The sequence below is a fragment of the Tiliqua scincoides genome, chromosome 1 (genome assembly GCF_035046505.1).
Source record: "Tiliqua scincoides isolate rTilSci1 chromosome 1, rTilSci1.hap2, whole genome shotgun sequence".
NCBI classification, from domain to species: domain Eukaryota; kingdom Metazoa; phylum Chordata; class Lepidosauria; order Squamata; family Scincidae; genus Tiliqua; species Tiliqua scincoides.
Window position 1 is genome coordinate 233,560,445 of NC_089821.1, and position 25,879 is coordinate 233,586,323.

The 25,879-nt window shown below is 43.3% G+C and overlaps 1 protein-coding gene across 1 annotated transcript; it reads left to right on the top strand.

The window, feature by feature from the left end:
* Positions 1 to 1,703: 1,703 nt before the first annotated feature.
* On the top strand, positions 1,704 to 24,944 carry DESI2 (desumoylating isopeptidase 2). Its single transcript, XM_066611500.1, has 5 exons — positions 1,704 to 2,159; positions 13,101 to 13,173; positions 13,488 to 13,581; positions 14,688 to 14,829; positions 21,146 to 24,944. The coding sequence occupies exons 1-5, from the start codon at positions 2,121 to 2,123 to the stop codon at positions 21,377 to 21,379; spliced, it is 582 nt and encodes a 193-aa protein (XP_066467597.1). The 5' UTR covers positions 1,704 to 2,120; the 3' UTR covers positions 21,380 to 24,944.
* Positions 24,945 to 25,879: the final 935 nt, after the last annotated feature.

Below are 25,879 nucleotides of genomic sequence, written 5' to 3' on the forward strand. Positions count from 1 at the left end.
TTTGCCAGCCACCCACTTCATCCCACTCTCGAAACCTCTTCTTGCTCACTGAAAGTGAGCAAAAGAAATATCAGGGTAGAGGCAAACCTCCACTATTGCTGTTGCAAGCAATCAGAGCAGCAGTGCCCAAAAAACAGCAGAGAGCCACAGTAATCCTGTTCTGACCACACTCTTTCCAGAACATTCAAAACAGCATTGCTTCTCCTCCTTCCCGCCCACCCAAGTGGGAGGCAGGAGCTGGAGCAACCCACCCACCCCCATGACTTTTACCTGCATGTTCCCTTTCAGCTGCATTTTCAAACAAATAGTGTGGGAATTAGTTCTGGCAGAGTTAGTCCAGCCTCTGTGTTTGAAGATGTGGCTGGACAGGAAAAATTTGGCAATAGTGAAGATACATTGGGAGGGCATATCATTACAGAATGTGCTTCACTGCCATCTCCTTGCCCGAATGGTCACTTCTTTAAATGTGCTGGATGAATATGCTGGAAGGGAGCCCAGCCAGTCTTAAACAAATGGTCAGGTGGGCAAAAAGAACACAGTGATGGGATGCATGTGTGGATACCACACAAACAAAACAAGACAAAGGGTGTGTGGTTTGTGTGTGCCCACTAGCAACAGATGGATTGGGATCTGGAAAGGTCATGGCAAATCTATTGCTGCTTTGGCAGCAGGTCAGCTTGGACTGCCAAAGCCTCACTCATTATAAAATAGCCTGTTCCTTGACCTCAGCAGTGGAGGAGGCCCTCATTTGCGGTGTGAGCAGACGTCCTCCTTTTCCAGGACATGTCCTGTTTTTTAGCCTTGTGTCTGGGAAAAGAACTTGAATGTCCCCCTTTTCCCTGTGAGCAGGTCCCTGCAGGCAGCCTTCTTGTACTTAATACAAGAAGCCTTCTTGTAATTAATAAATTATATGCAATATAGTTTTAAATGTAATAAGTAATGTTTAAGTTAACCACATGAAGTCCATATAGGAATGTTTTTATCTTTTATTTATTGTGTCCAACGTTTTTCTTGGATGTCCTAGACTTTGGGGTGTCTTGTCCTCTTTTGCGGTTATGACATCTGGTCACACTGCTCCTGTGGAGCTGCTGTCATCAGAAGATTTGATACCATACTGATCAACTCCTGGCAGGGGACCTGTAAGTATAGGTAGTAACTGCAGAAGGTGAGTAAGCAGAATAATGTTGTTACATAAGCCCACCACTTCCTGGAATGGAGAGACCTTCCAGGGGAGTGCCTCTGATTTCCTTCTGAGGACAGCCTTTCTGGGCCCTGGATTGCTTTTTCCTACTGCGAGTCTAAACACAAACGTGCCAGTGAGTTCTAAAACTGAGACTGAAAGAGGACCAAAACTTTTCAGCACCTTCAAGACAGCCCAATGCTGCCCACACTTTGCTGGGAGTATGCCCCGTTGACTCTAATGGGACTTACTTCTGAGTAGACATGAGGAGGACTGGGCTGCAACACATTCACTTGAGGATGCTGAAATCAATGGGTCCCTGTCCAAGGTGCTGCAAGACTCTCGGTGACCGACCCGGTTCCATTCAAGGGCCACCAGGAGACCTCAAACGCTCAGTCTTCCCACGCTTGCACGCGCGGAACCCTAGTTTATGTTCAGCCGCGCGGCCTGCCGGGAAATGGGTTTTTGCCATGGTGCATGCCGGGGGTTGTAGTCTCGGCGCTCTTCTCCCGCCGGAAGCTGCGAACGGGCGTGCACGGGGCTAGTCCGAATCCGGCGGCTGAGCGCACGGCCGGTTCGACGGCTGCTTCTCCGCGGCGGCGCCCGGCTGTCTGCACGGCCTGAGGAGCGGAGCTACGGCCGAGACGAGCGGGGAGGCGGGGCCGAGGCAGGCAGGCCGGGCCCCACCCGGGTGCCGGTCGTGGCTCGCCTCTGCCTGCCGCGCGCGGGGCGAGCGCCTTTCCCGGGACACGGCCCGGCTAACCTCTTCCCCCGGCAGCGGAGGCGGCTCCATGCTGCCGGCCGCCGCCCCCGCCGCCTCCCGCCCCTCAGCCAGAGGCCGGACGAGGAGGAGGCGCCCCCCCGGGGTCCCGCCCGCGAGCGCCCTGCGGCCGCCGCCCGTCGCCTGAGGGGGCCCCGCTGAAGGGCGCCGCCGCGCAGTATGGCGAACCAGCGGGTCATCCTCAACGTCTACGACATGGTGAGTGGCGCTTGGCTCCGGGAGCCCTCGGTGCCCCCCGACTAGCGCGCTCTCTTCTCCGCCTCCGGAGCCCTCCCGCCCTCATCGGACGCGGCTGCAGCCAGGGGGCTGGTGCTGGCCCTCCGCCGGGGCCGCCTCAGGACGGGGAAGGCAAGGGGGCCGCTGGAGAAGGGCAGGAGGACCTCGGAAGCCGCGCAACAGGTGTGGGTGTCCAGGGCTCCTCCGGCAGGTGTTGGCTTCGTGCGAGTGGCAGTGCTGGGACAGAGTGGCTTTCTTCACATCGCACCTACGGCAGGGCCGGTCTGGACACCTGCACAAGTCTGTGGGGGAGGCAGGTACTCCTGCAGTCCAGGGATGTGTGGTGGGTGGGGAGGCAGGTGAGGCAGTGCGCGTGGGTTGTGGGTGCTTGGGTGCCTCCCATGGCGGTGGCGCTTCTCGAAGGACCCCCGTGGAGAGACTCTGCCTCACCTGCCTCCCCACCCACCCCACATCCCTGCTGCAGTCCTCAAACTGCCTTCAGAAGAGCCTCCTATTCCCCAGGAAGAGGGCTGGAAGACAGATGAAAAGATCAAAGAAGACCTGGAAACACAGTCTTTTCAAAACAGATCAACAGCTGTATAGTCCAGTGTCCTTCATCTGGAAAAGAAGTAGTTAAGCCATTTCTGCCCAAATGGACCACATGTATGGGCCAGGCAAAAATGGGTTAATGCGCAGTGGTATGTGGTCAAAAATGTCTTGGTTCTCTAGGCTAAAATTGCGCAATCTCTTACTTTGTTGCTCCTTCTTATGTATAGACCGCATCATCTCTATCATACTTACCTAACTTTTTTATGTTACCCAACTGGTTTCTAACCACTAATGACTGCCTGTGTGAGAAATTATACTTTGGGGCACTTAGGTCTTGCGTCTTGCAATAAAAGAAAACCACTGGACCCCAAACTGGCATGGGATGATTGCTTTCCACATGCCCATAAAGGGTAAGAAGGTGGAGAACCCCTGCACCACTTTTGAAAGTAGAATTTACACACCTGTTCCGTTGTTTATGTATATTTGGGGTGTTGGGTATGTTGGGAAATGGTCAAGCAGTAGAAACAACAGAATGTTAGCTTGAGAACCAAGGTGGGTAGTCTGTGACTAGGTACTGAAGTTGCCACATTCTGACCATGGAGACAGTGCCTGTACCATTAACTGTTCTGGGCATCAAGTCATTAATGGATAGCTGTAACTCTTATCCTTGTGGTGCAACATGTTGGTAAAAAACATCACTTGACTCGAAACCCAATCCTAAGCTGGCTGGGGCGTGAGGCTGCAGTGGCACCGAAAATGGCTGCCGCCACATCCTGTATGCTCTGGGCAGCTGCCGGCAGCTCTTTGGGAGAAAGGGACTTCCCCCCTTCCCCCAGGTAAAGTGAGTAGCCCCGCAGTGGGGCTACCTGATTCACTACCAACCAAAAGATTCAAGAAGCTAACACAGAGGCTCAGGATCCAGTGGAGCAAAACATCCAAGACAATAAGAGACATGCATCCTGGTGCCATTCCCTTGCATCTGGCATTCTGAGGTAGCCTACTTCTAAAATCGGAAGGTTGTGCATACCCATCATGGCTTGTAACTAGTGATGGAGTTTTCTTCCAGAAATCTGTCCAGTTCCCTTTTAAAAGCATCTAGGCCAGATGCCATCACCACATCCTGTGGCAAGGAGTTTCTCAGACTAATTACACGCTGGGTGAAGAAATATTTTCTTTTGTCAGTTGTACCTCTCCCAACACTCAATTTTAGTTGATGAAAAAAGGCACTGCTATTGCAGATATTCTGGTACTTGGCACCCAGAAGCAAGAACACCACCTTGCTCTGATTATGGAACCCTTCCTTTTACCAACTGTAATCCACAAATTCAGCCAGATTTTCCTGCTTTTCTCTAGGGCTTTTAGGAGAAATGTTTATATCCCACAATGAGTCATTTGTCTTCTTCATTAACAAGTTAGATACAATGGTTGTTTTTGATATAGAGGAAAAAACAGAGTTTTGTAGCACCTTTAGGACCAACAAATTTGTTTCAGCATTTATTGCCAGTCACTGTCTCTCAGCTTAGCCTCTCTTACAGGGTTGTGGTGAGGATAAAACAAGAGGTGAGGTGCCATATATACTGCCCTGAACTTCTTGGAAATACACTACAATATAAATGTGAAAAACCTAAATAAAGTTTCGTCCTTGGGCAGGAGTATCCAAACTTTTTGGTAGGAGGGCCACATCATCTCTCTGACACTGTGTTGGGGTCTGGGAAAAAAGAAATTCATTTACACTTAAAATTTAAATAAATTTACATAAATGAATATATTAGAGATGGAATTTATATGAATGAATGAAGGTCTCACAGTAGCTCAAGGTCTATAAAAGACCTTGTGCAAAGCAAGGCCAGCCTTTCCTTTGCTGCTGCTGCATCACATACATGAAACAGCTAGCAGCAGAGGGAGCCCTCGGCCCACAGCTCATGCGAGAGGTCCAACAGTTGACCATGCTGAGAGTAGTTGCGTTGCGCCAGCACGGGCTCCAGCAAGTCTCCGGAGGGCCAGAGGCTCATTGAAGACTGGGGGCTCCCCACAGGCTGGATTGAGGGTCCCCAAGGGCCGCAAATGGCCCCTGGGCTGAGGTTTGGGCACACCTGCCCTTGGGAAAAATAATATGTTTACTAGAAAGTTCCCAGAATGCTAGGTAGGTAATGTATGCTGCATGTAGGTTATAAAGACAAATTATCCATCAAGGCAAGCAGCCAACTAACTGATCTCAGATCTTGTGGGGGAGATTCAAGAGTGTAAAAGGGGCCTACCAACCAAGCAACTGAGACTCACAGATTCAACTGAATGTCTGTTTAGCTCCCCCAATACCTGACAATGTTTGTCTTTGATGCTTTGTAGAAGACTAAAAGACAAGTGGGATTTTAAAAAAAAGGAAAAGAAAATCAGGTTGCAAAGGCTTTCTGCCCTCTAAGACAGTTGGATCAGAATGAAGAAACTATTGGTCTATGTTAAACTGGATAGCTTCCTTACCACTGTGATTTTTGAAAAGTCTAAACCAGTGTTTCTCAAACTGTGGGTTGGGGCCCACTAGGTGGGTTGTGAGCCAAGTTCAGGTGGGTCCCCATTCATTTCAATATTTCAGTGTTGTTCAAACTATGGCGCGGCTTTTTAGGGAGGTGCCAGGAACTCAAAGGGGAAGTGTGGGATGTCCTCTCGCAGCGATACAGTCACACCCCTGGACAGAATACGAGCCCGTCTTCTGCCTGTTTGCACTTTTTCTTAAAGCAGAAGAAACGGGAGTTGCTCAGCTGCGAGAGTGGCTGCTGCCACCCCGCCCTCTTCTCCCTCCACTCCTAGGCTGCGGCCTTCTGTGTCCGCTGCATGTTGTTTCCAAAGCTCTTCAACTCCAACCCCCATCTGGCAAGTACCGAGCATGCTCAACTTGCAGTCCTTAACCCTCGCTGATCCTTGTCTGGTTGGCTCCTACTGCAGACACCTGCCTATAAGTCAACCCCACAGATAAGTCGAGGGCAGGTTTTGAGCCAGCAATCATGGAATTTTCTTTGACCCTCGGATAAGTCGGTTAAACTTAGACGGGTGTCTGACTATAGTTTTGTCTGATTTTACCCCAGATTTTACCACAGATTTTATCTCTGACATTCAATATGTGGGTCGAAAATTCATTGTTCAGTTCTGCAAACATTTGCTGAACTCTTGTCCCAAGGAAAATACTAAAATATTTTTTTAAAAAACAACCCTTTGATCCAAAGTGCTTTCAGTGGTCCAAAAAGCATTGTGATCCAAAAAGCATTGGAATTGCAAATTAAGGCAATTGCTCTAAGTTCTCCACCACATGAGTAGTGACTTTGTACAGTCTCATAATGCTGGCTTTACAAATTAGACTCCAGATGTCCACTGTTTGCCTCTGTTTTGAGCTGAAGCTTAAATTTGGATTCTACAGGAATACATTCAGACATTCAACACGTGAAATTTTTCCAATCATTTGCACAGATGCAGGTATTCATCAAGTGCATTTCTAACAAGGTGCTTTCTACTAGACATAGAAAATGTTTGGGGCAGGAATTCAACAGGTGCAGCATCCATAATTACTTGCCACAGACAGACAGTGAAGAGCGTGTACCATCAATACTATGTGGTCAGTGGGTGATTTAACAGGATCGAGTTGTGATAATTAACCTAAACTGAGTTTTAGAAGCACTTTCAGTCCTGAAAAGTTGTACAGGTGAACACCAGTGCCTCATACTGCAACCAAAAGTGGTACTAGCATTTGGTGAAATTGTAGAAGAACTTTTTGATTCCTCTAAAGCATTTAAGAGGAACTTGGTGGTCAAACCTGAAAAATCATGTGTTAGTAGTGTATCTGACAATGGAGAGATTCCACAGCCATTACCATTTTTTTAGTCACAAAAACCAAAATATCCATCCAGTTTGCTTAACAAATACGTAACTAGATAATTGCCAAATTTGTTGAGATATGGCAGTTTGAAACATTAGGCTCAAGAAGTCCGGAGGGGAAATACTTTTTTAAAAACACACTATTTGTGCAGTGGTGGTGCATTGTATTTGCACTTAGTATATTGTTTCCACACTAACGCAATATAAGCGCAGACATTTTCAAACTGCTGTAGTTAAGCTGTTTCTCAACTGATCTGCACTGCATTTGGGAAGTTAGTGGTAACTCTGACACATTTCGTGTAGATTATGTGGTTGGTTTGGAGTTTATGAAGAATAATGTGTTTCAAACTTCTGGTTGGCCCTCTGACCCCCCCCCCCCCAACATGCAGCACATGCTCCGTTGGCATAGCTTCCTGTTAGAGGGTGTTAAGGAACAGAATTCAGTTGCTAATTAGGTGCTATGTGTTACCACTTAATCAAATTTAGTACTGATCTTTTGAGACATGACTAATATACTGCAGTTTGGAAACATCAAATTTGAGCCTCAAGAACCCTAAAAAAATTTTTTTGAAGCGATTGTGATGCATTTATACTGGTATAAACTGCTTTTGAAAGAGCAGCTTTTTCTGGGCTTGCCACACAAGATTTTGCTTCTGAAGTTCCTGAAAACTACCCTAAATTAATAAAGTAGAACCATGGTGGTCACTTTCAGACAAGGATGGAGCAAGTGGAGGAAGTTGCCCTCTGGGAAGTCCTTTTTGAAGGATTAGCTTATCCCTTCCTTCTTGGTTTTTGCCTTATTGAAATGATAATGGTAATAAGGTTCCATTACCTTAATAATACAGTGGCTCCCATGCATGCATTATCAAAATATCACTGTGTTTCTTACAGCAGACAAGAAGTCTTAAATATTCAAAACAAATTTTCCCAAACATATGAAGCATCCCTTTTCTCTTTGTTTTGTTCTCTCAAGTAATTTTTATTTCCAGATGTCTCCAAACATTTCAGTATGAGGGTCACGTTGTATATTTTACACATTTTTATGGGCGGAAAAAAAATCAGTTTTATGAATGAATGAATGATGTTTAAATGAATAAGTTTTACTTGGATCTTTTTTGTAATCAGCATGATGTGATTCAGAACAAAAGAGAAATGCCACATTTACAAAGAAACAATGCCATGCTTAAAATGAGAAATGATATACAGGTTGAGTCTTGGTATCCAAGACGGTTCAGTTCCCAGAATGGCAAAAATCATGTTAAAGCAAATCCATGTAAAAAACAATTCCCTTTGCTCAGTGATTTAAAAACAGCCTTGCTGACCTTTGTAATGCATGATAGAGACACACAATCAGTCTCTCTCCAGGCACTTCACTCCAACCGATGACCCCTCCCTTCACTGGGAGCTGCACTGGGAAAGAATGGAGGAGGTGTTAATCACTTCCACTTAGCATTCTTTCAAATGCTCAGGGGGAAGGGAGGTGTCACTTCCCTGGGAAGCTGTTTTAAGCACCTGGAGAGAGAATGATTGATGGATTATCTGCTGGCTGTACTCTCCCACATTAATGAAGCTATTGTTAAGCATCTTTTTTCCTTTAATTTCAAGGGCAGCTGTCTCATTGCATTGAGATAAAACCAGGGGTGAAAAATCCGTGGATAATTAGGTTATACCTGTACAGCGAGTAAAAATGTAAAACATGAACAAAAAAATTAGCAATAATATTTTTAAGTTGCTTAAAAGCAGATAAAAGCTGGGGGGGGCAGATGTGGGGCCCCCTCATGTAGTTTGGAGATCCCTGTTCTAATACTTTCATCTCACGTTCTCCCTTGTCTTGATAATGTAAATCTTCTGTTTTATCTTTTCACATCATGTGAAAGATTGTGATGTAAGAGGCAGCAGGTCAAACCATTTCTGCCCATCATTGCATATACACAACAGAGATCAAAAGTGTACATCTGTGGGCTGGGCAAAAATGTGTTAATTCAGGGTTGACATTTGACAAGACAAAAAACCAGTCAGATGAATTACTTCTCTAGTACAGTGGTTCCCAAACAGTGAGTCATGGCCCAATTTTTGTTTGGTCATGAAACTGACAAGGCAGATTAGACTTTGCACATAAAGGGTTAAACAGCCTGCCACTGGAAGAGGAGCACTGCTGCCCAATCACCATTATAGCTACAGAGGCTTAAGGGGTTTATAAAGTGAAACTTTTTTAGGTGGATCCTGATGCTAAAAAGTTTGGGAGCTACTGCTCTAGAACTTAGAGCATTAAATGATTAGAACACGAACAGACAGGAAGAATTGCATATTAAAAAAAAAAAAAGACTGCCTTCAAGAAGAGTCCAGAGTTCAGTCTCTCTTGCTGGATTGAGAACAGTAAGTGTAAATTGGATGTACATCAGAATATGGAAGCCACTTATCCACAGTACATTGCTTTCAGTGAAATGAACATTCTCATTTGCCAGAATGCGAATAGGGATGTGTTTTGGAATGCCCAGCTAGTCTTATGGCAATATTGGGCTGAATCCTAACCTCTAGTGCTCTGGCGCTCTGCAATGGGAAGCTCATTCTGTGAAAAGAAATAAAAAGAGGGAAGCTTGCCTAAAGGGTCCTTCCACAATGAAAAAGGGGTCCTTGGGTACATACAACTTGCTTCCACAAGTGGGAAAAGATCCTGGCCACAGGATCCACCAATTATTTGAAGCATGCCTAGAGAATGCTGAAAAATAACTGTTCAGTTCAGGACATCTCATTCTTCCCTCCTGCTGGACATGGTGTTGAATAACAGTAGAAGGATGTTGAGCAAGTATGGAGCAAAGGCAGTGGAAAAGGAGGACATTTTTTTGCAATAGAAATCCTTTTGAGCTTTCTCTCTTCATTGCCAGGTTCTTCTCATCCCACATGCATAGGCTCTGCTAGCAGATGGGCATGCCTCATCTTTCCCTCATCCACACTCTACCCTGCAAATGTCCTCCCCTGATCCTGTATTCACATTACAAAGTTGGGAATGTGGATTTTCATCCTCATAAAGGTGCTAGAAGAGCATATTTATTTAAAGTTGCAACTTTGAGAGAGAACTGAATGGGTAAGGAGGCTGTGAGCTTGGGATGAAACTGGGACCTCAGGCTGCAGGGCCCTGTATTGCAGCATAGTCAGCCTCCTGGTTAAAGAGATGTAGATCAAATTGAGTTGTTCTTGCCTCACATGTCTGCACATCATTTGATTGCCTTATTACCTGCTTTCTCTGCCTTTTGTTATAGGAATAACATTGCTAAGCAGGTATACAGTGCTTTACTTCAGGGTTCATTTGTGTTGACATAATTTTCAGGGCCTGTTATGACTTCCCTCAAATTTTGCTGTTATGTCAAAGTAGTGGTACTGCAACATAGTGTCAATCTCCTACAATCCTTACAGTGTCTTAGCCTATATATCGTTGGCTGTTTCTATAGCATTTGTTGGAAATGAATGGATACGGTGGGTGAACTGCTGTATCAAAATTTCCAAAAGAAAGCTATGCCAGTGGCATTCCTGGGGGGGGGGAAAGGGGAGCAAATGCCCCAGGGCCCCACACCTCCAGGGGCTTCGCCATCTTGCTTGCCCCTCGCTCCCGTCCAAGGGTCTTTGGAGAGCCGGGGAGTCTGCTCTGAGGTCTTTTGGGGCCTCAGGGAGGCCTTTAAACCCCACTTCCAATTTTTGGCCAAAGCCTTCAGAGGGTGGCCTCCCTGGCTCTCCAGATGCCCCTGGACAGCAGGGAGGCAGCACACGATGGGAGGGGCAGCACCCTAACATCCTGGCCCCAGGTGGCGCAGGGGCCAGGATCGCCAATGAGCAATGCTGTGTTTGATCTGTGGCACTCTCTGGGTGTGTAGTATTTAAAATAAGAAACATTAGTTTTGTTAAATAGAACTGTGTTCTAGAAGATGATAAAATGACATGCAACCCATGAAGCTACTGTATGACACCTGTGACTCTCATGTTAGGTTTTGTAAATGTTGCTCTGTATTTTACAGTATTTCACTTATTTCTCTTCTGTGGTGGATCTGAAGCCAGAGTACCTGAGGTTTCCAGGTGACCTCACATTCAGACACTGGCCTGCTTAGTTTCTTTAAGGTTGCTATACCAGGTGCCTTCAGAGCAAGCCTTGTTTTTGTTTGTATTTTATTGCAAGCATTTTAAAAATCATTTTCTGAAATAAAAGAATCATAAATCTGTCGTGCTTTATTTTTATTATTTATAAGCCAGCCATGCATTTTTGAAACTTGAAAATGGAGAGTTAGCAGGATCACTGTGTTAATTCAGCTGGCATAGAAATTCATTTGGGGAGAAAAAATGTGTGACTATTTCTAAAATCACTGGAATTCATTCTTGCAAATATATACCATTATGTATCTCTGGGATCAAGCATTTTGATTTCATACTCATAGAGGAGATACAGGAAGAATTTTAACTGAGATTAATCCTAACTAAAACATTCCAGGAAACTTAGTTTTTGCACCAAATATTGTGCAAAGAACACACTGCTTAAGCAGTGTGGTATGACCACTAATCATATACTCATTTCACCAACTCTAGCAATCCACATGTAAAGAAAATTCAAGATCCAACATCTGTGTATGTTCCCATCACAGCTTTCATCTGAACACGGTACTTCACAGTAACCTGAAACAGGGCTTGTTTCTTAAAGTGAAGGACACCTATGCCCTTTTCCATGCTATATAAATCATAAAAATCAGCCCCGCAGAATCAGGCCAATCTTGCCCGCCTTTGTGTATCTCATAGTGGCCCACCAGATGCCTCATGGGCACACAACAGGATACCTACATCCTGTTGCTACTTCCTTGCATCTGGCGTTCTGCTTCTAACCAGGAGGTTGCCCATACCCATCATAGCTTGTCACCTGTGATGGGTTGTTCTTCCAAAAATCTGCTCAATTGTCTTTTAAAGGCAACCAGACTAGACACCATCACCACATCCCATGGCAAGGAGGTGCATAGATGCACCTGGGTAAAGTAATATTTCCGGGATGTCCTTTAAGGGCTTTTTGTGGACACCAGTTTCCATGGAAATTGGTATCTGCAGTGTCCTGGAACACATCCCTTGTGGATTTCGAGGGGCCACTGCATTTCAAGGATTGTTTGTTATACAGCCACATAAGTAGTCACAGCACTCTTTGGTTATAGCTTTCTAATACAGGAAAAGGCTTTTCTATAATTCCATCCTGTAGAGTTCCTAAAAGAATTATACCTGATGTTTGCATCGTTAGACACTGAAGAAAAGGTTGCAAAATAAGATATGTTGGCTTTATACAATTGAAAGACTTGTTTTCAGGAACTTGATTGGTTCGTGCTGTCAGTGTGACTAAGGTTTTGATTCCAGGTACAGAAGGTATTTGTTTATAATTACTGTGCCTGTAGGAAAAACTAATCCTCTCTTACTGGATGAATCTCAGAAAAATTGGCTATAGTTTTGGTGCAGAACTAATTCCATGAATTTTTCAGAATGGTTCACAGTTCTATTTGTTATCACTTTTGCTCAGTGCTTTGGCATCTGAAAACCTTTCAGGAAAGAAATTCCAAAGGAGTAGCTGTTTTAGTTGCAATAAAAACAGCACCATACCATAAAGACAAATGCCTTTATTGTAGCATAAGCTTTTGTGCAACAGTCCACTTTGTCACATGCATGAAGTGATACTCTCCTGTGTGTATGCCTTTGTGTAATGAGCAGACACGCATATGTATCCACATTGATAGAGAAGAAAAGTAGCAAACAGTGAGGTCAAATCACCATGAAATGGAAGAGGTATATAGCCTGTGACATATCTATGTAAAGCTTATAAGTATATAAGCCAGAAATACGTCTCCGCAACATTAATGGGTTAATTGTCAATCAGTTGATTATCATCAGTAACTTGTGATAAATTTTCTTTGCTCAAGTTCTGTTTGTGACCCCTCCTTTCCCCCTGGAGCACTCCAGAGAATGCAAAGCAGAGGTGATAATCACTTTGCATCCTTTTGCACACATTGTAGGGGGAAGGGAGGGGTCACTTACTTGCATTGGAGTGAACTGAAACTTAGCTGTTCTAAGAGCTGTTCCCTGGAGTTTGATTGATTGCTTGCCTGTCTGCTGTTACTCTCCTGCATTACAATGGTAAAGTGACATTTTTCCTTTAATTTAAAGGGCCCTTATTACCTTGAGATAAAACAGGCAAAAAAAATCGGTGGATAATTAGGTTATACCTGCATATATAAAAGAAATGCTTGGTCTATGTATATTTTACTTTTAAATATTATATCCCACTGCAAAACTGTGCCACTGGCCATCTGACACTGGCTTTGACTTCAGAAGTAAATACATTAAGGGCAAAATCCTAACCAGGTCTACTCAGAAGTAAGTTCTATTTTGTTCAATGGGGCTTACTCTCAGGAAAGTGTGGTTAGGATTGCAGCCTATGTGTTGCATTGGTATGTGAAATTTCTAAAAATGTGTTGTGCTTCCTATTTTCTCTCTTAGTACTGGATGAATGAATACACTTCCTCTCTTGGGATTGGAGTATTCCATTCAGGAATAGAGATATATGGCAGAGGTGAGTAACACACTTCAACTCAATGTTGTTGCTAAACAGCATCCTTCCCAGTATATGTGAGTCGGCGAGAGGAAAACAACACTGTCTCATTGCCTGTGTTTCTTCTTAATAGCATTTATTAAGTTAAACCACCAATAGTCAAATGTATCATAAATTTGCATATAAATTCACAAAGTTTGGAAGTTTTGCTAAAATCATGAATATAAGCTAGGCAGTGGCCATACTTCTACATACATCAACTAAGATATTTTAAAAATCCTAAATTTGGTACTGACTCACTTTATACATAAAATCCTGTATTTGTTTTTTATCAGAATTTGCTTATGGTGGCCATCCTTATCCTTTTTCTGGAATATTTGAAATTTCTCCAGGAAACGCGTCCGAATTAGGAGAAACATTTAAATTTAAGTAAGCAATTTTTTCTGTTATTGGTGTGAACTGAACTATTGTGCGATTGGGATATGTCATACTTATAGAAATGTTGATGCCTGTGGATTACAACAATAGTATCTTCAATAGTATTTGGTCATGAAAACATCTTAACTATAGCAGCATTTCCCAGATTGTGGGTTGTATCCCACTGGTAGGTCGAGAGCCCATGTGTACTGGGCTGTGATAGTTCTGATGGTGCTGCAAAGCTTTAATGGAAGGCCCTGGAGGCCTGTTCCTGGTTGCACTGGAACCCAACCCACTCTATTGACCTACACTGACCTCAGAATGGACCACAGAAGCAGCTTCCGGTCCATCATGTCAACAATTAAAAGGCTTCTTAAATGAAAAGGTCTTGGGGCTGCACTGAATGGTCTCCAAAAAAGGGGCTGTTCTCATTCCAAGGGGAGAAAATTCCATAAGCAAGGAGCCACCACCAAGGCGGCCCTATTTCTGGCTGCAATCCCCCTCACCTTTGCTGGTGGTGGCACAGTCAAATGGGCCCTCTCTGATGACCTGAGATGATGGGCAGGATTATATGGAAGGAGGTAGACCCTCAAATACCTTGGTCTCGAGCCATAAAGGGTTTTAAAAGTCAAAACTAGCACTTTGAATTGAGCCTGGAAACGAACCAGTAGCCAGTGTATCTGCTGATGCAGTGGCCCGATTGAGTCAAACCGACTCACTACCAGGAGCATTGTGTCATGACCCATCACAGAAGGAGAGGTGGGTTGCAACGCTGAAATTTTTTGAAACCACTGAACTGTAGTAATTGGAGGCAGAACACCATTGTCAGTCATCCTCTAGACAGGAATACTTATATGAATACAACACACAGATGAAAAAGGTCCATTTTGAAGACACAAATTTGGAGGTAAAGAGAAAACATTTGGATAAGGAGGGGAAAAGAGTGTAAAAGGAATGGGGCTTCTGAGCATGAAGTAGAGAAAACCATAAAAATGTATTTTAAAAACTATAAATAAGTTTTCGGTGTGCATGTGCTTCCAAGAGCAAATGGAAAATGAGAATGTGTACTGTTGGATTTGGATTTGAAAGAACATTATTCATTTTCTTTTTAATTTTAGAGAAGCCGTCGTTCTTGGAAATACTGACTTTATGGAAGAAGACATAGAAAAAATTATAGAAGAACTTGGAAAGGAATTTAAAGGAAATGCCTATCACTTAATGCACAAAAACTGCAATCATTTTTCTTCAGCTTTATCAGAGGTAAGTGTAATTTGTCTAAATATCAGCCTGTATCTATCAGCTTATATCAAACATAGAAGGGTAACAGCAATTTTCAACAAATTGCATGGATTTTTGTTGTTACTTTCCAAAATGCTTCTATACTTATATAAGCTGGGAATAGGCCCCATATGTTACATTGATGTATTTTCAGCCTAAAATCAGCTGAAAATCTCAATTTTTAGTATCAGCATCTTTCATTTCCACTGTTTACATGGGTCAGGTTAGTAGTCTTGGGTACTGGGTACTCTTGGACAGTTGCTGGGGGTCCACTGCTGATGTCTATCCTAGCCCCATAGAAAGATTGTGATCCAGACATGGCTGGTTGGGCCCTTCCACTGACCAGTTGGCAGGAGCAGGCTTCTTTTATTTTTGGCAGGCCAGCAGCAACAGCATGTTAGCCAGCTGCAGCTGCTGGCCATGTCCCCCCCCCCCAACTCTGTATATAGTACTGCATAGCACATGTGTGGATAAAAGTATAGCAGGTGGCAGCAACTGGCTGGAACATTGTTGTTGCATCTGGCCTGCTAAGATTTAAAAAATACAAAACAAAACCATATGCCACTGTGGTATGGGAAAGAGAGCCCATGAAAGTAGTCTATCAGAGGTCACTTTGTCACATTTCCCCCCCCCTTTAAAAAAAAACAAAAAAAAACCTGGAGTTAATTGCTTCAGATATTTTGAAGTTTCTTGTCAAATTATGGTTATTTTCATCCCCCAGGAGACTGGGTTAAGCAATTAATTCAGGCAGAAGGGTTGCCATGCATCCCCATCCCTCTGCCTCTCATGACCTCAAGCTGGGCCATCCATCACCCTTCCTGATGCTCTCCGGGCTCTGGAGAGTAATTGCAAAGGGGGAAATGGTGACAGCTGAACCTCTTACTGACTGAGAGCTGACAGGAGTTTCAGCTGGTTCTGTAAGCTGCCCCCCTCCAAAAAAAGAACACCCTCCAGGCTGTAGAGTAACCCTGAAAGGATAGGATGGTTGAAGCAACTGCTAGCCAAGAGCTACCTGGAGTTTGCTACTACCTTCCCTTCCCCTTCTCAGTCATTTTCTAGAGCTTGGAGACTGAGCAATAAGGGGGATAGTGATGGCAGAAGCTAAGCTCCTGTTGGCTTTAGTCACTGCCATCCTTCTTTACCATGAAGAGTGATCCAGAAGTGGTGGGCAGAAGGGGTAAGAAAGGTGAAAAACTGCAATAAAGCTAAGGTTACTTTACATGTAAACGATTTTCAAGGAGTGAGTCCATACTATAGTATTCACCTGATAAGAGTAGTTTTCATTTTATAACTTGAATTTTTGAAATGGTACCAGTAATTGCTCATAAGAACATAAGAACAGCCCCACTGGATCAGGCCATAGGCCCATCTAGTCCAGCTTCCTGTATCTCACAGCGGCCCACCAAATGCCCCAGGGAGCACACCAGATAACAAGAGACCTCATCCTGGTGCCCTCCCTTGCATATGGCATTCTGACATAACCCATTTCTACAATCAGGAGGTTGCGCATACACATCATGGCTTGTACCCCATAATGGATTTTTCCTCCAGAAACTTGTCCAATCCCCTTTTAAAGGCGTCTAGGCTAGACGCCAGCACCACATCCTGTGGCAAGGAGTTCCACAGACCAACCACACGCTGAGTAAAGAAATATTTTCTTTTGTCTGTCCTAACCCGCCCAACACTCAATTTTAGTGGATGTCCCCTGGTTCTGGTATTATGTGAGAGTGTAAAGAGCATCTCCCTATCCACTCTGTCCATCCCCTGCATAATTTTGTATGTCTCAATCATGCCCCCCCTCAAGCGTCTCTTTTCTAGGCTGAAGAGGCCCAAACGCCGTAGCCTTTCCTCATAAGGAAGGGGCCCCAGCCCCGTAATCATCTTAGTCGCTCTCTTTTGCACCTTTTCCATTTCCACTATGTCTTTTTTGAGATGCGGCGATCAGAACTGGACACAATACTTCAGGTGTGGCCTTACCATCGATTTGTACAACGGCATTATAATACTAGCCGTTTTGTTCTCAATACCCTTCCTAATGATCCCAAGCATAGAATTGGCCTTCTTCACTGCCGCCGCACATTGGGTCGACCTGTCCACCACCACCCCAAGATCTCTCTCCTGATCTGTCACAGACAGCTCAGAACCCATCAGCCTATATCTAAAGTTTTGATTTTTTGCCCCAATGTGCATGACTTTACACTTACTGACATTGAAGCACATCTGCCATTTTGCTGCCCATTCTGCCAGTCTGGAGAGATCCTTCTGGAGCTCCTCACAATCACTTCTGGTCTTCACCACTCGGAAAAGTCTGGTGTCGTCCGCAAACTTAGCCACTTCACTGCTCAACCCTGTCTCCAGGTCATTTATGAAGAAGTTGAAAAGCACCAGTCCCAGGACAGATCCTTGGGGCACACCGCTTTTCACCTCTCTCCATTGTGAAAATTGCCCATTGGCACCCACTCTCTGCTTCCTGTCCTCCAACCAGTTCTCAATCCATGAGAGGACCTGTCCTCTAATTCCCTGACTGTGGAGTTTTTTCAGTAGCCTTTGTTGAGGGACCGTGTCAAACGCCTTCTGAAAGTCCAGATATATAATGTCCACGGGTTCTCCCGCATCCACATGCCTGTTGACCTTTTCAAAGAATTCTAAAAGGTTCGTGAGGCAAGACTTACCCTTACAGAAGCCATGCTGACTCTCCCTCAGCAAGGCCTGTCCGTCTATGTGTTTTGAGATCCTATCTTTGATGAGGCATTCCACCATCTTACCCGGTATGGATGTTAGGCTGACCGGCCTATAGTTTCCCAGGTCCCCCCTCTTTCCCTTTTTAAAAATAGGCGTGACATTTGCTATCCTCCAATCTTCTGGCACCGTGGTCGTTTTGAGGGACAAGTTGCATTCCTTAGTCAAGAGATCTGCAACTTCATTCTTCAGTTCCTTAATAACTCTTGGGTGGATGCCATCAGGGCTCGGTGACTTATTGATCTTTAATTTATCAATGATGTCTGAAACATCTTCTCTTTAAATCTCTATCTGACTTAACTTCTCGGTCAGGAGGGGCCGTTCGGGCAGCGGTATCTGCCCGAGGTCTTCTGCCGTGAAGACAGATGCAAAGAACTCATTTAATTTCTCTGCCATCTCTAAGTCTCCTTTTATCTCCCCTTTCCCTCCCTCACCATCCAGAGGGTCAACCACTTCTCTGGCGGGTTTCTTGCTTCTAACATATTTGAAGAAGCTTTTATTATTCCCCTTAATGTTGCTGGCCATGCGTTCCTCATAGTCTCGCTTGGCCTCCCCTATCACCTTCTTACATTTCTTTTGCCACAGTTTATGTTGCTTTTTATTCTCCTCATTAGGGCTATACTTCCATTTACGGAAGGAAGCTTCCTTGCCCTTCACAGCCTCTCTAACTTGGCTGGTTAGCCATGCGGGCACCCTCCTGGATTTAGTGGAACCCTTCTTTCTTTGCGGTATACACCTCTGCTGGGCCTCTATTACTGTTGTTTTAAGCAGCCTGCATGCACTCTGGAGAGATTGGACTCTTTTTACCCTCCCTTTCAACCTCCTTCTAACCAGCCTCCTCATTTGGGGGAAGTCTGCCCGTTGGAAGTCAAGGGTTTTTGTGAGAGATTTGCCTGGTATTCTTCTCCCAACGTGCATGTCAAAACGGATCGCAGCATGATCACTGTTCCCCAATGGCTCAGTAACGTTTAGATCTCTAACCACGTCCTGCATACCGCACAATATTAAATCCAGAGTCACCTGTCCTCTGTTGGGCTCCGTGACTAGCTGCTCTAAGCCACAGTCATTTAGCACGTCAAGAAATCCGGTTTCCTTATCGTGACCAGAACACAAATTGACCCAGTCAATATGAGGATAATTGAAGTCCCCCATGATTACAACCCTTTTCCTCCTTGTCACCTCCCTGATCTGTTTCCTCATTTCAAGGTCCCCATCTGATTTCTGGTCTGGAGGACGATAGCACGCCCCCAGTATTACATCGCTGCACAGGCCTGGTAATTTAACCCACAGAGATTCTACAGTGGAGTCGGACCCACCTTCAATCTGTACTTTGCTGGATTCTATCCCTTCCTTAACATAAAGGGCCACCCCACCTCCAACACGCCCCTGCCTGTTCCTCCTGTAGAGTTTATAGCCCGGGATTGCGGTATCCCACTGATTCTCCGCATTCCACCAGGTTTCCGTTATGCCCACTATGTCAATGTTTTCCCTTGTCACCAGACATTCCAGTTTTCCCACCTTTGCTCGTAGACTTCGGACATTCGCATAAAAGCATTTGTACACGGAATGCCCCAGGATGGGCTGTTTATTCGCTTTGTCTCCGCATCCTCTCAGTGTGCCAAACCATCTATCACATCCCATCACGATACCTTTTCCAATTTCTTTTCCTACTCTGCCTTTGTCTTGTTGTTCTCTAACCTCCCCATCCTCATCCCACAGCTCATATAAGTACTGTTAGCAGTTGGTATTTCATGTTTAGCTCTGTGTCTTAGTTGGAGTAAAAAAATAATTGGTTTTTGCATGCTAACTTTGCAGTTATTTTCCTAATGGCCTATTGCAGTGGTACTCAAACGTTTGCGGCCAGTGGCTCCCTTGACCCCCATGGCTGTTGGCCATGACTCCCCATCATGTTCCTGAGGGCTGGAAGTGACATCATTAAACAGGGAGTGGCCAGAAATATTAACTACATTAAATATATTAGATATAATAATATTATATTTATTATAATATATTAAATATATATTAACTATATTAATATTAATTATACTAATCATATCATCAATTAAATGCAGATCTTAAAAATATACTATTAATACACAGCAATATACGTGCTTTATAAATGATCAGCTGCTGATCACTGTTGGAGACAGCATGCTGGAGTAGGTAGATTTTGTCTGGTCCAGGAGGACTCATTTTTTTAAACTTTGCAAGCATGCCAATAGAGTTGTTTTATCAAATGAACTTTGTGAACAACCAATCTGACCAACATTACACACACACACCCCTGTGAACCCCAATCCAACTAGTCATTTCTCCCATTCTCCTTGGATAGGATTGAACCCTTTATTAATTTAATGAAATTAAATTTTTCCAGCAGCTGGTGGGGAAAACAAAAATAGACCATGAAAATATATCAGAGCTCATAAGGGTTTGGTTAGGAAGCTGATAGGAGATGCACAGCTCAAGCCTATGCATGTCTACTTAGAAGTAAGTCTCATTAGAGTCAATGGGGCTTACTCCCAGGAAAGTGTGGATAGGATTGGGCTGGCAATCACTTCATCAATGGCTGATAAGTATTCCCTTCAAATAGCAAGATTCATCACTTTGAAAATACAGCCTTTCTTCTTCAGTCAAACAACAAGATTAATAAATCACTTTAAAAACAGTACCCTTTTTCTGCTCCTGGCCAAGTAAAGTGTGTGCTTCTGTCTCTCCTCCCCCTTTGCCAACTGCATGGAAACAACTTTAAGACCCCTGGTGACTGGTCAAATAGGAAGCGTTTTATTTGGGGAGGGGGAGGAAAGTAGGAAGGTTTGGAGATCGAAAGGGGAGAGTGGAAGAGGGAGGGGGTTGAAAAGAGAGATTTAACTTTGATGAGAAGTGATCCCAGGCCCAGGGAACTAGGAACCAACCAGACAAGGATCATCGAGGGTTAAGGACTGCAAGCTGAGCATGCTTGGTACTTGCCAGATGGGGGTTGGAGTTGAAGAGCTTTGGAAACAACATGCAGCGAACACAGAAGGCGGCAGCCTCTGAGTGGAGGGAGAAGAGGGCAGGATGGCAGCAGCCACTCTCGCAGCTGAGCAACTCCGTTTCTTCTGCTTTAAAAAAAAGCGCAGACGACGGGCTCGTATTCTGCCCAGGGTTGTGACTGTATCACTGTGAGAGGACATCCTGGCGCTTCCCTAAAGAGCCGTGCCATGCAGTTTGAATAACACTGGCCTATTGTCTGAAAATTTTACTTAATGTTACCAGTCTAGCAGGCAACATCAGTCTTTATTATTCCTTATGGCAGAATTGTTGACGTACTGTGTGTTCCAGTTCAGTGACACACATACGTTTAATTCAGTATTGACTGACATCTGATCTCCAGGATTTCAGATGGAGGTCTTTCCTAGGCCTAATCAGAGATTCCAGTGATTGAATCTGGAACCTTCTGTGTGCAAAGCAGATGCCTGTCACCTACCTGTGGTCCTTCCCCACAAATGTGTTTTAATCGATCAAAAAGCCATACATAACTTTTTTTGTTTAAATAGATAACTTTTGAAATGTCATTTAGATTCTCTGCGGAAAAGAGATTCCTCGATGGGTGAATCGCCTTGCCTATTTCAGCTCCTGTATCCCATTTCTCCAAAGTTGCCTACCGAAAGAATGGCTTACACCTGCGGCCCTTCAGTCTAGTGTAAGCCAAGAGCTTCAGGAAGAACTAGAAGAAGCAGAAGGTGCTGCAGCAGCCACTTCCTTGCCAACTTCAGCATCAGGGTCAAGAACTGGACGTCACACTAAAATATAGGTTCAGTCCAAAGTACCCTTAAACTGAAGTATTTGGAAGCCTTGTCAGTAACTGACTTTGGAAAGTGGACATTTGAAAATGTCTGTGGTATGCAATTGGTTCTCCCGCTCAAGCCCATGGTATGTTCTGCTCAGGATTTTATATGTAGTGAAAAGAGTTTCTGGGAGAAATGGGAAGGAATTTAAGATATAGCTGCTCACTTCATTTTCATCTAATCAATAGACTTGGACTGACTGAACAGAAGTTAAACTGTTTACAGTATTGTGTGCTGCTGTTTACGAGTCCCACAGGGACACCTGCCATTAAAAAAAAACTATTAACCAGCAATTAGGCCTTTGTAACTTCATCAGCTTTGGTGGAAGTGATCTTATGGTCAGCTTGGCCTATCTTGGAACTTGGCAAGCAAAAACATTTCACTTCCAACTATTGCTGAGTAAGAAGTGGAAGTTTTTGAATACTGTGTGTAAACAGGGTACATACTGATCAATACAAAGAAATCAGTCCTAAGAATTAAGATTACTTGGTATATGGCTGAGAATATCTGTTTCTAAAAATGTGTCTGTCAGTTAAATCATAGTTTTTATCCACTTATAAAGAGTTTAAAGATTTTATTACAAATTTCACTCAGAGTGGTGTCAGTTAGATTTCAGCCTCTCACGGTTCTATTGTCCAGTGTTTGTTTTTTTTCCTGACTTGGAGATGTAAAAAGTTATTCTGAATCTCAGAGCCATGCCTGTTTCACATAATTGAAAACCTGTATGATGAATACAGATGGAATACAGAATTGATAATTAACATTTTCCTGTGGCATTAGCATTCAGTTCATGGCTGCACTCCCTGTGACCATGTAAGTTCTGCCATATTTATATTGCTGCTGAATACAATAATCTCTTCTTAGGCACATAGAAATGGCAACCATGTAGATTCTTAGGTAACTGGTTTCCTCAGCAGCCATATTCCACACAAAATGTAAAGGCTTTCTCCACCTAGAGTGTTCCTAGAAGGACAAATGAGTTACAGATGAGTATGTTATTCAGATGTCTCTTTTGGGGACACTAATTTCTTAACCATATTTCTTTAAGACCAAAATGTGAATATGATTAACACCAATTGATTAGAGGAATTCCATCTGTTTAGTGGCTTTCCCTAGTACTAGCATGTCTCATGGAGGTTTTTGAATGTGGATACATTACTAGTGATGGCACATTGGAATTGTGCCATCACTAGTACTGTACTCACATACAGAAACCTCCATGAGACATGCTAGCATTCTTACATACTGCTTTATATACTTATATAAGGTATATTCTTATATACTGCCTTAAGGATTTTCCAGTTAAATGGAAAAAGGTCAACTGGAAATTATGTATAAACTGATTTGCTACCTTACAAAATTCTGCATTGGTGAAGAAAATATAAATAACTATTGCATGTGGTGTGTATGTTCCTGGGTTTGCTGAACGGACTATACAGGTTAGGTAAACACATTTCAGTTAGATAAATTGGAGGTTTTGGGGCACATATTGGAAATGACAGGACGTTTGGGCTGGTTAATTTTTTTACAAACTTATGTGACTCTTTGTCATGCTATTTTATAAATGTAATCCTGCTGAAAATTGCAAAAATGCTCCTATAGTTTTCAGCAACTATTGCATTAGGTATTTTCCAATCACTTCATTCTTACATTATTTTAGGCACCTCTTTTTAGGCAGTCTTGAGGTAGAGACTGTTGTAAACAATACTCAGGTAAGTAACATCATCCTGTTAAAAGTCAAAGGGTAGCATCCCAACTGAACCTTCTGCCACTGGAAGTTTTCCCTGTTACCTGAAGGAGATGTGACTTGTGGAAGGAATTCTTGCATGAGCAGAATGCTTTCTGTTCACAGGAAGCTTAGCGAGTTCCCAGTGCTAGAAGTCCTAGTCAGAATGCCACCAATACAGAATAATTTTCCAAAACTGTGAAGTGTTAAAAATATTTTATATTTTTTCCCAGTCTTTTTTTAGCAAGACACAAAATTGTCTTCACTGCCATTATGACTGCAGTTTACCACTTTCACAGTTTACCACTTTCATTATGACCACAGTAACCACTTTCATTTTGTAACTAGTTGGCATAACCTGTTTAAGCTTCTGATTTCAAAAGACACACAGTGTTTGCCCTACACTGTGAGTTTTTGGGTGCTCTGAATTGGTATTCTTAAAGCCTTTTTTACTTGTTGCTGGATCATATAAATAAATATTGCATTTACCAGTACAGAGAGAGAATGGGATAGGTAGCCATTTTGCACTACAGCTGAGGTAGAAATGGAATTTTCTAGCTCATGCTGGAAGCTGTTGATTAAGTTCAAATGCAAGGTAAGCTCTGATCTGAACTAATCTGTGTACTGTGATGCACAAGCAGACCTGGTCCATGTGGAAACTTCCCGCTTATTCAATGGTAGGAACAACTTGGTGCATGTATTATTTGGCATGTGTGGAGTTATTCCTTCCACTAAAGTGAATGGTAAATCCTGTGCTAATCCATGGTTGCTGCATGCACACAGTTTTGCTAGTCCTAGACAAACATTAGGAACCAGTTTAATTGCCATTAAATTGATATGAAACAACTGATTTCATTCCAGCAATACAGCATTTTGCCATACTTTGCCACTTTCATATATTGCACCACAGTAACAGCATGTATGGACAGAGAAGACACAGTGTGTAAATGCTTCTTAAAATTCTGTTTAAATAACCTGATGATTCAGTCTAGTTTTATTGCAGATTTCTCATTATTTGTTCTAAAACTTTTAGTAGTGATTTTATCACCATGAACAAACTTAACATCTGAACCCTGAAGTTGAAACTACATCCTAAGAACCAATGGTAGCTTTATATCTTACCATATGTGCTACACTCAATCTCCACTTGATTCCTTACAGCAAAAAACAAAACAACCCTGCCAAAGGCTGCTGTCATATGTTAGCAATAGTTCAAGTAACCTTTCACCAGCATTACAATTCAGCAGGGAGTACACTGTCTGCCAGGGGCCACAGTGTACATTTAAAAACTACAACACTCCTCTCAGCTAGGGGAATACTGTGGAGTTTTTCCAACAAAAAACAGGTAGAAAAAAAATATATGCAGGTTTCTATCTGTCCAGTTTCTAATACTTGATTATTTTTATTTAAAAGATTACTGTAGTTTGTGTTTTTGTTTTTTACTTACTAAAGCCATTTTTGTTAAGATGCCACTATTATTCAAGAAGCCAAAACCAAATGCTATATAATATCCATGTGCCACTAATTTGGAAATGGTTACATTATAAGAATGCAATGGGTTTGTTCTTAAAAACCTGCAATAAAATTTTAATCACAATTGTTTTGACAATTTTCATTTTTAGGTGGTTAAAGATATTGAATTTTCACTGACAAGCCTTTTGTTTGTAAACCTGAAGATAAGTTTACTGTAAAGCATAGTATTTGTATGAAATAACCAGAGAATTTTGACTTTAGTTACTTTTGACAGGTCAGTCTATCAAACTTGAATCCATCCATTTATTAAAGATAACGTTTTATAGAACAAATGGCATGTGTTTGATTCTTATCAATTTAAATATCATTCAGTTCTGATTCTTGTCCATCTAATATTACAATATTTTATTTTATATTTTGAGTCAAAATTCTGACATGCTGGAACAAATATTGGCAATATTTACTTTGTAAATCAAGTGGTTGTGTCCAAAGAAAAGTTGTTACTAATGCCAATAGCATTTTTGTCTAACAGCGAGACACGTTAGCTATGATGTTAAGGGTCTTTAATTTCATTGGGACAGTGGCAAAACTGAGGAGGGCAAGGGGGTCAAATGCCCTGGGTGCCAGGCTGGGGGGAACGGCACCATTCTGTCATCCATTCCCCCCTCAGTGCTCTCCTGTGGCACTCAGTCAGTCACCAATAGTATTGATGTGCTGATCTGAGGGACGTCCTAAGGGCTGAAAATCATCACTTTGGGTTTTCGGCCAGAAGTCGGAAGTGACAATTTTAGGCCCTTAGAAGGCATTCTGGGAGCAAGGGAAACCATGTGCAATCTCTCTCGCCCTCAGAACATCTTCAGGGGGCCCTCAGAATGCCTCTGAGGGGGGCAGTGGACACTGGGAGCAGCACGTCCAGGTAGGTGGTGGCATCCCTGGAGGTGAGGCCCCAGGTGCCACAGTGGCTAGGAACACCACTGCAATGGGAATTGGTTCAACAGTCCAATACCATTGGGAGTCTGGGTTAAAGGTCTGAAAAGGCTGGAAACAAAACAAAAAACTGGGGAACCTTTTGCATGGGCTGGAGTCGGTGAGCAACTAAGCAAGTACAGTGATCCCGTAATGCAGTGGTTCTCAAAAATTTTAGCACCGGGACCCACTTTTTAAAATGACACACTATCAAGGCCCATCTAGCTTTACAAGACTAAAAGTTTCACCTTACCAGCTCAGGCTTTGCTTTTATTCTGTTTACTGGTGGGTGGGGGGTGGA

Bases quoted from the DNA above. Each gene is read 5' to 3' on its own strand.
- DESI2 (XM_066611500.1), top strand. From the start codon at position 2,121: ATGGCGAACCAGCGGGTCATCCTCAACGTCTACGACATG. The intron at 13,174-13,487 runs GTGAGTAACACA...GTTTTTTATCAG, and splicing joins AATAGAGATATATGGCAGAG to AATTTGCTTATGGTGGCCAT. The intron at 13,582-14,687 runs GTAAGCAATTTT...TTTTAATTTTAG, and splicing joins GGAGAAACATTTAAATTTAA to AGAAGCCGTCGTTCTTGGAA.